Source organism: Fukomys damarensis, unplaced genomic scaffold, assembly GCF_012274545.1.
Source record: "Fukomys damarensis isolate Sample0158 unplaced genomic scaffold, DMR_v1.0_HiC HiC_scaffold_10, whole genome shotgun sequence".
Taxonomy (NCBI): Eukaryota; Metazoa; Chordata; class Mammalia; order Rodentia; family Bathyergidae; genus Fukomys; species Fukomys damarensis.
The window spans coordinates 17885030-17896277 of NW_022900922.1; the positions used below are offsets into that span (position 1 = coordinate 17885030).

Here is an 11248-nt window from a genome sequence, read left to right on the forward strand (position 1 = left end):
AACTCACTATGTAGCCCAGGCTGGTCTCGAACTCACAGCGATCCTCCTGCCTCAGCCTCCCTAGTGCTGGGATTACAGGTGTGCACCACCATGCCTGGCTTGGCCATTTTTATACATTTGAGTGTGTTACACTGATAGACCCTTGCTTTTTGATAATTTCCTAATCAACTAATAAACATTGAGGTCATTTGTCCCCATCCCTACTGTCTGACCTTTACATGTTGAATAAAATCTCCTAGGGAAAAAACAAAACAAAACAAAAGGAAAGGCCAATGTACTTTAGTGGATACAGTAAAATGTGATTTTACTATATAGAGTATTGTAATAGATAATGTCAATAGATGCCAATAAGAATCATCAGAAATAAAAAATATCACAAAGTAGGGCCAGGGATTTAGCTCAGTGTTTCAGTGGCCTGCCTTGCAAGCACAAGGACCTGAGTTCAATCTCCGGTACCAAAAAAAAAAAAAAAAATTACAAAGTAATAAATATACATATAGGCTAATTTATTCTAGCTCTCAAAGTCTCTTAAAACACAAGATTAAAACAAGAGGTTAAAAGGATATTCAAATAATCCTTGATGTTTTTTAAAATTTATATTGAATTTATTGGTACATTCTAGGTAGACAGTACACTTGCATTCATTACTGGTATCTTGTACCTTTACATGACAGGTCTTGCTTCTCATTTGTTCCCCTTGTCCCCACCCTCCCTTCACCCGCTCCCCCACTCCCTACCTACAAACACTTTAATTCCATTTTTACATTTTCTCATATTTTTTTCCCTTTCCCTTATTCCCCTTCCCCTAACCTTTTCACTGTCCCTACACCTTTAGTCCTTTTCTTCCTATTTTACATTGCTAATTGCCCGTTAGGATCTTGAGTACTATTTTAGTTTTTCACACCAGAGAAACTACTCGGTATTTACACATGTGTGACTTATTTATTTTACTCAGGAGTATATCCTCAAAATGTACCCATTTACCTATGAATCCTTGATTTTTTTTAATCCTTTGTTTTTTGAGGGGGAAAAACTGACTTCCCACCACGAATTGTACTTATTTAGCCAGCTTTTAACACAATCTTAGCATATGAATATGAATACAGTTGGTATAGCTGATATAAAGATTTTGTTCATACTTTTCTTGTAATTTTATGTTTCATTTTTACCTCATATTATGGTTTATGTGCTAGTCTAGTTCTTAAACTAGAGAGTGTATTCATTAATGTTAGAAACAAACTTCCTATAGAAATACTATGTTTAGATTCAGAAAATTTAAATTTTCGTACCAATTTATTATTTGTTAGTTGTATTTTTCTGAACATGCTTCCTCATCTATCAAAACAAAAATCTGCAGAGCATTCTGTAAGAATCAGACATGTGAAAGTGCCTAGCGCTTGTGTATATTTGAAATGTGATGGGTACCTAGACATTGTACTGATAGCTCACAATGGTATATAGGAATCCTCTTATATCATGAATGTTCCATAAATGAAAGTCAATTTCATGTATATAGCTGTTCAAAAACACTTGGATGATTATGGACTGAGTTGGGATCACCGTAACTGTCAAAGATAGTTTCCCTTATATTGTATTAAATTTTACAGTCTTGCCTGGATGGTAATGTGCATCCTCTTTAAGCATAAATAATACATTCTGCTTATCAAAGTGGGGCTGTCGGCCTTTTAAGGTTGCAAAACTGACCTCCTAAATGGGGTGACCTGCAGGATCTTTCTGTCTTATAGTCCAGTACGCTTTCTTAGTGGGAGCTACTGTTACAGAAGGAATCAGTAAGTGACACAAAGAGGCAGCAGGATGGAAGTAAAATAATGAATTTACTTATTGATGAGGGTCGATTGCACATAAATTGTGCCTGGATTGACGATACACTGGGTTACAACTCATCTTTTTATAGGGTTTCACAGCCTTGACTTCATTTGAGTGGTTACATTTCATTCTCATAGTTCAAATTACGGTCACAGGATAGTTAAATTTCAATCCAAACGTAACAGTTCTTTGCAGTTGAGGCGTTTACTTTTAAGGTTCACCTAGTTACCTATTCTAATCCATAGGAAGGGGGTGTTCAGGGTCAGGGAAGCAAATGTTAGCAACGGGTTCTTTTATGTAGGCCCTTGTATGATCATGTGGCTCCAGTCTCTTCAGAGCTCAAGACCTTGATGTGCCCTGTTATCCCAGGGTCAGGCCAAATGTCTCATTCAGCAATTAGTGCCTTCAGTGCATATTAGTTCTGGGCTAAACAAAACAAATTGCTGTTAGAGACAGCAGAAGCCATTTTACATTGTAACACTTTATAGGTTTTTGCTATTTATAAAAGTTTTCCCTATCACTACTACTTTGGGAAGGGGAAGAAATGAAGGTCACGGAGAGCTTCATCTACTACCAATTTCTGCAGCTTGGCTTTTCCCACTCTGTACACTTTACTAGAAATACTCTGCTTGGTCTAAGCCAGGTTTCAAAAATAAAGAGGCGTCTTCTAGGAAGTACCACTCAACAGTGTACTCAACTGTGAGCAGAAACTTGTCAGGACTCTGGTCAGAGTCCCGTTTTCTAAAATTCCTCAAACTGTTCTAGATAATACTAGTTTTTCAGCTTTTAAATTTTCTATTCTTCTAATCCTAGTTACCCTACACTAAAGAAGCTTTCAGAAAGAAGACAAGATATTCCAATATATGTTGGTGACACGGAAAGACCTGTATTTTGGAATCTGAATCAGAGTGGTGTCCAGTTAACTAACATCAATGTGGTTCCATTTGGAATATGGCAGCAGGTCAGAAATCTGTTTGCTCTCCACACTTCCCAGTTATGTTTTCTGAAGTGAATTTTAGGTGGGATAATCACCTAATGATTAAGGAGGGAAAGTGGCTGATGTCTGTACATGTACTGAGTGAATACAACCTTTATTTAAGCTTCAAGTATTGGACATAACTGTCCTTATTAAAACATGGATTTCTTTCCATTATTCAATAGTATAAACCTCTATGACAGTTAAAAAAGGAGATTTATTTTTCAAATCTGAGGTACTTTCAGAAGTGACAACCTTCTTAATATTGAACCAAAATGATATACCAAAGTGTTGCTTTCCTTGTTGAATTCCAGGTAGATAAAAACCTTCGATTCATGATCTTGATGGATGGCGTTCATCCCGAGATGGACACATGCATAATCGTCGAGTACAAAGGTACTTTCTTATCGTCCTCAATAGGGAGATGTGAAAATACTCTGGGTAGGAAAGACAGTAACAGTGGTCTGACATTTGATAATGTAGAATATTATATCCTTTGTCTTTAAAAGACAATCACTCAGGTAATCTTTCTACACAGTGTATTACCAATTATGTCACGTATGTAATGACAGGTGTGAAACCTGCTTTGTTCATCAGGCAATAGCTATTTTCTATTTCTTACAGTAAATTCTTCAAAACCACCTTTATTGAATAAATGTCTTTGGTTATTTTTATCTTGAAAATTATCAGGCAATCTAATTGAACACTTCTGCCTTTCATATGAGAATACAGACTTACAACTCCAATAATCATTCTAATATGAACTTTGCACAGGACTTGCAAAAAACAGAGAAATTCCTGTTGATCTAGTCACTCTCCCTTGGGTCCTTGAGGCTCAACATCTGGAAATAACTGGACAAAGAACATGGTCCATCTGTGATGGCAAATGCAATCAAGATAGTTATCTTCATGAGATACCCAGAATCCACCAGTCAAGCGGGATGAGTTTATTCACTTGAAAATTGAGAATATGCTATTTAAGGCTTTAAATTTTAAAATCTTAATCTTTGTTCTTATTTGGGTATAACCAATTCTTCTATGTCAAACAAGTCAGAATATAGAGACTATACATAGAAGACTTTGTTGGCTTGGGAATTCAAACTATGGTGGTTGAGATTTTCACCTTGAATATCTATACTATTTTTCTTTACAGGCCACAAAATACTCAATACAGTGGACTGCACCAGGCCCAATGGGGGCAGGCTGCCTGCAAAGGTTGCTCTTATGATGAGTGATTTTGCTGGTGGAGCATCTGGATTTCCAATGACTTTCAGTGGCGGAAAATTCACTGGTAATATTTTGTATTGAAATGATGCCAAAGCCATCCTTGGCAGTTTGTTCAATCATGTGAAAATAGACACAAATATAATTTACACATGGTTCATCCTCACGAGAAACTTACAAGCTTATAGGGAAACCAGACTTTTAAACCACAGTTTTTGTAAACTAAAGTTTCCAGCTCAAAATGTGATGGCGGAACAGAAAAAAAGCACTGAGGTCAGGGAGAGCCTCTGGTTGAGCCCAGGGAAAGGATTATGCTGGTTCATGGTGGGAACCCTAAAGCAGATCAGGAAACGGAGTCATGATGATCCAGACTCAAATGTGCTCGGAATGTGGTCCAGCATGAGGTGTGTGCAACTCAACAAGGGTACCTGTCAGTTCTGCAGGATGCTTAGCAAGGGAGTGGCACACCTGAAAAGGTGGGGCCCCGGCAAGAGCCCTTCCACTTGGGGTCCAAATACAGTGCTGTGGCTGGCATGAGGAAAGTGTATAAGTGGTGCTTTCCATTCATTTGGTGTCCTTTATGTGAGCATGGTAAGTGCTCGCTATTTCCAATGAATAAATCACAGTGTTCATAAGTGACCTGTGCCTGAAGTGTGGGAGAAATGCCCTCCTTACAGCATGAAGTCACCTCTGTCTGGTCCCTTGCTTTCTTCTCTAACTGTGCAGTCATTGCTTTCCAGACAGAGGGATAATTCTGTCCTTAAAAAGTTAACTGTGTGAGTGGATAGGCAAAATATACTTATTCAAGGTTAACTAACAGAATTCCAGTGTGCATGTGTATGTGTGTGTGTGTTTAAAAAGGTCTAGAATATTTTGAAATGTTAACAAGAATGGTGTCTTGGTTATGAGTAACATTTCTTTTTCTATGTCTTTATCTACATTTATCTAATTTTCATGGGAATAATCATAGTATTTAGCAACTCCCTCGCTGTGCACTGTGTGTGCTCTGATCCTGCCTTTTTCCCTGACTTCCTTTCCTGCCTGACTTTGAGGGTGTGCTGTCTCCACTACACTGGCTACTCTACCTTCCTCCGACTCCGTGTGTCTTGTGCTTTTGTTCCAGACCTTTGCACTCGCTGCTCCTCTGCCTGGATTCCTCTTACCCTAAACGCCAAAGAGCTGGCATCTTTTGACTGTGTCTCTACTCCATTTCCCTGCACTCCCTGACCACCCTGTCTAGGAATACTCCTCTGTCTCAGTCCACTGCATCCCAGACTCTCTCTGCCGTGCTGCCCTTTTTCGTGCTCTACATAGCACATCACTCTTGGCGATGACTTCATCTCCTTATCCATTCTTTGCATGTCTTACTACAGCATATGCTTCATGAGAGCAGAGACCTGCTTTGTCCTGCTCACGACTGTATTCTTAGTACCTATGACTAACTGTGTTTGGCACATAGGAGGCCCATAGTAAATATCAGTTGATAGAGAGAACAGCTGATTGACCACCTTGGGCGGTAGGCATCATGTTATAGAAGAGAAAGCAGATGAAGAGAACTTTACTAGTTTTCCCAGTATAGCACAACTGGTAATGGTGGGGCAGGACTCTGATTCTACCTACGAGTCTGTGCTCCTGAATACCTTCCACTGTTGGGTGCTGAAGAATAATTTTTACTCTGTACTACACTAAGATTGTAGTCACTAATGTATTAATAAAAGGTAGTTATAAGAATTACAATGCCTTTAAGATATACTTGCATATGGGATCCAGCCATACATAGCTTATGTATTCAGCCAGGGTCCAAAACAAATTATCATAAGCAAGAAGAGAGCTCAGTACTTTGGGCTGATCTGCTAACATTTTCTTAGTAGTCAACTAAAAGCTGCAGAATAAAGCCAGGGAGTTGTCCTCTATTAAAGCTTTACTTTATTTCCGCCTTGTCTCAATTTGATCTCCTGAACAAATTCCAGTCTACTCAAGCATTCGCTTTTCTGTGATTTCCGAATACAGGAGACTCTAACCCAAATCTTGTCGTTTCAGAGGAATGGAAAGCTCAATTCATTAAAACAGAAAGGAAGAAGCTCCTGAATTATAAGGCTCAGCTGGTGATGGACCTGCAACCCCGAATTTATTGTCCCTTTGCTGGGTATTTTGTGGAGTCCCACCCATCAGACAAGTATGGCTAACCATTTTGTACAATATTTTTACACACCAGTTAATGTATGCCAGAATAAGTGACTTTTGAGATGAGCACAGTGTGAAATGGGAAAGTGCGAGTGTAGCCAGAGTGTGACTAAAAGCCACCAGAGTTCATTTGAATAGTTCATTGAATGTCTAAAAAGTCCCTCGGGGAAGAGGAAGCCAACTAACAGAGTGTGTGCCAGGAACTGACCTGGAGTTTCTAAATGTTCTGAGTGAAGCTGTGAGGAAAACAATATTCCACGTTTCCTGCAGGTAGGAATCTAGGGGAAGACTGGATTTGAGAAGAATTCCTAGGCAGACCTAATTCAAAAGCTCTTTCTAGATCGTACTGCTGCCCAGAACAGAATGGTATCATGAAGCTATTTTCTTATATTTTCAGTATGTGATAGGCTTTCTCTCAAAGCAATATAAATTCTGCAAATGCTATGAATCATCACCAATTTATGGAACTGTTGAAAGAAATAAAAGATGACAAATTTAATGATCTTGGACTCTGTGCCAGTACTCCTTGGTTGAGTTATAGACTCTTTAATTGCAATTCAAACTCTTTTTGAAGCAAACAAAATATTTGCCAAATATTGAGTAATCAAAGACAAAAGTTTGGCAGCATGGTTTACATTTTCTCATCAGTATTCACAGTGCATATAGAAAAGCTTAATTTGAGGCTTCAATAAAAGCAAAAATTTAGGTGTGGCTTCTTAGTAGAACTATTATTAGTTTCCTAGTATTGTTGTTCATAGATCTAGAGGCCAAAAATCTGAAATCAAGGTATATACAGGGCTCCAGACCGTCTAATGTTGCCAGGGAAGGATCTGTCCTAGCCTTATTGCTTTCACTTGCATTACACAGGTATGGCCTTGTACCTAACTGTCTTCATCCTATGTTTCTTGTCCATGTGTGTCTATCTCTGTGTGCAAACTCCTATGATGACACCAGAGCCTGTTTTTACTTGATTGTCTCTGTAAAGATTTTACTGTCAGGCAAACAGCACATTCTGAGATACTGGAGATTAAGACCCCAATGTGTCTTGAGGAACACAATCCAAAACGTAACAAATACGTGTGTTAAAATGGAAACTTTTCATAACAGAAACCATTAGTTATGAATTTCTAAAATTATTTTAAAATAGTATTTTCTAAAATAATATGGCAAAACTTTTACTTTAAGTTGATAGGGTTACAGTTCACTACCAAATTGCAAGTAAAATTTGAGGAAAGTTCTGTTAGTGTTATTGATTTATGTAATAGTCTTCTGAAGTCAATGTTATTAATATTAATGCATTGACAGAGTTAGGGAATTTACTAAACTTGGGTAGACAGAGCTTTGAAACTGAGATACTTTGCTTCAAGATCAAATCAGTTCTTCTAAAGAAATGCACCAGTTTTGTGAATGTAGATTTGAATATTACATGAAGATGTATTTTTGGTACTTGATTTATGTTACTGAAAAAACTTTTGTCATGTTTAGGACAACATGAGCCTGTAAATCCACTTTTTGAGTTATACATTTTATGAACTCTAAATAGAAATCAAGTATTTCAAAGATGATAGAAATAAGAATGCAGAATAACTTATTTATAAATTTTAGATTAAAAATGACAGATACAATTAAATGCATTTATTATATAATGATGTTTTTAAAATCTTATATACATCATGAAATGACTAAATCTAGCTAACTGACACATGCAATACCTCCCATTATTATTTTCATGATGAGAACACTTTATATCCACTTTCTTTATTCTTTTTTTTTTTTTGGTACCGGGGATTGAACTCGGGTCCTTGTGCTTGCAAGGCAGGCCACCAAACCGCTGAGCTAAATCCCCGGCCCTATATCCACTTTCTTTATTCTTTTTTTTTTTTTGGTACCGGGGATTGAACTCGGGTCCTTGTGCTTGCAAGGCAGGCCACCAAACCGCTGAGCTAAATCCCCGGCCCTATATCCACTTTCTTAGCTTCAGCAACCTATTTGTAAAGTCTAAGCTGTATGTTCTTGCTGAAACTTGGTCAATCCAGATTATGAAACAATGCTAGGTAGCAATATTTTCTGGATAGCCATAATTTCTTTCTCTGGACATGAAAATGTTTTAGATTTTTGGTAGAATTGTGTTCTCAAAGAGTATTGGTATATAATTTATTGGTTCTTGGCATCATTGTGTCATCATTTCAGAGTTTTAGACCCTGATGTAAGTCTCATGGCCTGTGGAAGGGTGTTACAGCAGAGCATAACACAGTCCATCAGTCAGGCACTCTGCCCAGCACTATGTGGTCAAGGCAGTAACACGCTATGTCTGTTTGTTATAGCTTTGCTAAGGGGCTGTCAGTGATCCTTCTTCCCTGCTGTAGCAGATCTTCACAAGCAGCCTCACTCCCTTCTCTTTGGTTTGTTGCCTCTAATTGCCTAAGGAACAAAGTCAAACAATGATTTAGCATCAACTTCTTGGATCAAGCAGCAGTGAGTGCATGATCGACAAATATGGTGAATGTTTCAATTTTTTAAAAAAATATGTTACGGTAAAAGATACATTGCCATTAATCTCCTGCAAAAGACTTCCCCTCACTGGAAACTTGCTTATCCCATCTTTCTTGCCACTTTCTGAAGCAGTCTGAAAGTTCTCTCCCTGAGTGTCTTTAGCTAGCACTGTTGTGGCTGCCTTGTTGTCCTGAATAGATTCAAACCCTTTACTTTTCATGATCATTTGACTTTGGGGAAGAGCCAGGAGTCACATAGTTCTAAATCTGGTGTTGATGAGGCTACACTGTTTTATGAGCCTGTTTTTCTTTGGATGGCATGAAGAGGCAATGCTATATATATTATTGTATATTGTATAATATATCCACTGTGTGGTTCTGGCTGGCCTTGGACTATGTGGCTCAAGCTAGCTTTGAATTTGTAGCAATCCTCCTGCGTCAGCTTCCCCGGTGCTAGGATTACAGGTGTGTGCTACCACACCCGACTTTCACTGTATTTTTAATCATACCTCATAAATACAATTATGAAAGAAGACTTCCAGGACAGTTTCAGAGAGTGGCAAGAATGATGAAATAAGTGTATCTGAGGGGTCTTCATGGCAATGTGTCTTTTACTTTCATGAATTTTAAAAATATTAATATTCACCATAAATCTTTGATCACCTCTTGCATGCTCTGAATGAGGCCTGAGCAGATCTCTTGGTGATGGACTGCTAGAAGATTAGTTCATGGATTATCAGTTATTATTAGTTCATGATTATGAACTTAGTTTATGGGCTATATATATATTGGGACTATAAAGATACTTTTTACTTTTAACTTGTCCTTAACTGTATTCTCTACAACCAAGTTCCAGAACCTACAAATACTATTATACTTCAAACTAGCTGAATCAGTTGTCATATTGTCTAACTTAAAAAAAATCAGGCAAATTTTTTTTTTCTACGAAAATTCCTGCGTTGAAGTACAACACTGTAGAAAAATCTTTTTGGACTTACTGGCTAAGCCTAGATGTAAATCCAAGGAATGTGCTGTTGTAGAAGCTTGGACAACTTCAAAAGCATGTCAAAAATAATTTTCCCCCAAGAAACAGGAGTAAGGAAGGTATGGAATTTAAGACCTTTGAATCACATAGGAGATGCCAGCCCTTAGCCCCTATTCATACCTGTGTGTCTCTGGGCATTGAAGGTAGAGTATAAATGGTGGTGCTTGTGAAGGTGGTCAGCAAAGGAGCGACATAGGGAACCAGACAGGGGTGCTGTGCTACACAGGATAAGGAAAACGAACTGGAAGTCAAGGGGGCTAGAAGCTGATGGCCCTGAAAAATACATTAAAGGCTCTTAATTTCCTAATGAAACAAGAAGACAGCAGTAGTTGAGTGTATCTTGGCTGGGGGTGTAATTGAGTGGCTCGGCATGTACCTAGCATGAATGAGACCCTGAGTTCCATTCCTAGCACCTCATACATGCATAAAAGTGAAGTTTGTCCCACACTTCACCTTAATGTGGAGCTAACTGACAATCAGTTAATGAACACAGGCTTTTCAGTGCCCACAAAGGAAATAATGTAACTGTAATACAAAGGCTTCTCTTATGTAGAAGTGAGATTCAACACAGCTAAACAGCAGTATGGCATGGGTACACATCAGATTTGTTACTAAGAAGAACTAAGAAGAGTTGAATCAGATCCTGGAGGCCTCTGTTTACCCAAGCTTTCAACCAGCTGGGACAGAATGATTTCAATCATTTAATAGCTGGTTACCTGCCAGTTAAATGTCAATTCTATCCTTAAGGCAATTGAAAAAGGGGTGGAGAAGAGATCCTACTGCCATTCACAGCTCCACACTACAAAATATAGAAATACCTGAGGAGAGAGGTAGCATTTTTAAATTTGGATTTTAGTCTTTATCTGTGAAAAACCAGAAGTACATGCAACCCCCACCTTTAGCCACACATAGAAAAGTGCTTAGTGCATTGTTAGCCCATAGGTCTGCAAAGATGGCAGCAGTGTGACATAGGCCAGAGAACCCTGATTTTGTATTTAGACTGGTTAGCATTTGGATCTGTGCTCTCACTTACTAACAGTGGGACCTAGGGCAGATACCAATCTGAACTCCAATCTTCTGTTGATTGAGCATGATAAAAATGACTTTAAAGGGTTATTTTGAGAATTGTAGACAATAAATATGAGGTACCTTGCACAATACCTGGAACATGAAAGTCTGGAAATCTCATTTCTTTCATTCCTTTCTTCCTTCTTTCTCCCTCTTAACTCTTTACCTAATAGTTTAGGCAAAGGATTTTGTAAAAAATAGTTCTAAAATCAGTGAAGAGATATTCAAGTATGTCGGTTTTGTATAGGGATAGTGATCACAAAAAAACAGAGGCACTGAATTTTTTTAAAATTTTATTGAGTTTATTGGTACATTTTAGGGATACAGTACAGTTACATTCATTGTTGGGATCATGTACCTCTACATGGGAAGTCTTGATTCTCATTTTTTCCCCTTACCTCTGCCCTCCCCTCACCCCCTCCTCCCCTCCCC

The 11248-nt window shown here is 38.2% G+C and overlaps 1 protein-coding gene across 5 annotated transcripts in view; it reads left to right on the plus strand.

Annotated features, from left to right (window-relative positions):
• Positions 1-11248, plus strand: part of LOC104861497 (cytidine monophosphate-N-acetylneuraminic acid hydroxylase) — a 147772-nt gene that overhangs the window by 109522 nt on the left and 27002 nt on the right. For all 5 annotated transcript variants that reach the window (XM_033761886.1, XM_010622976.2, XM_010622972.3 and 2 more), the window contains exons 7-10: positions 2641-2788; positions 3118-3199; positions 3957-4094; positions 6068-6203. In XM_033761886.1, coding sequence (XP_033617777.1) covers positions 2641-2788; positions 3118-3199; positions 3957-4094; positions 6068-6203 — 504 coding nt within the window. The remainder of the gene's footprint in view (positions 1-2640; positions 2789-3117; positions 3200-3956; positions 4095-6067; positions 6204-11248) is intronic.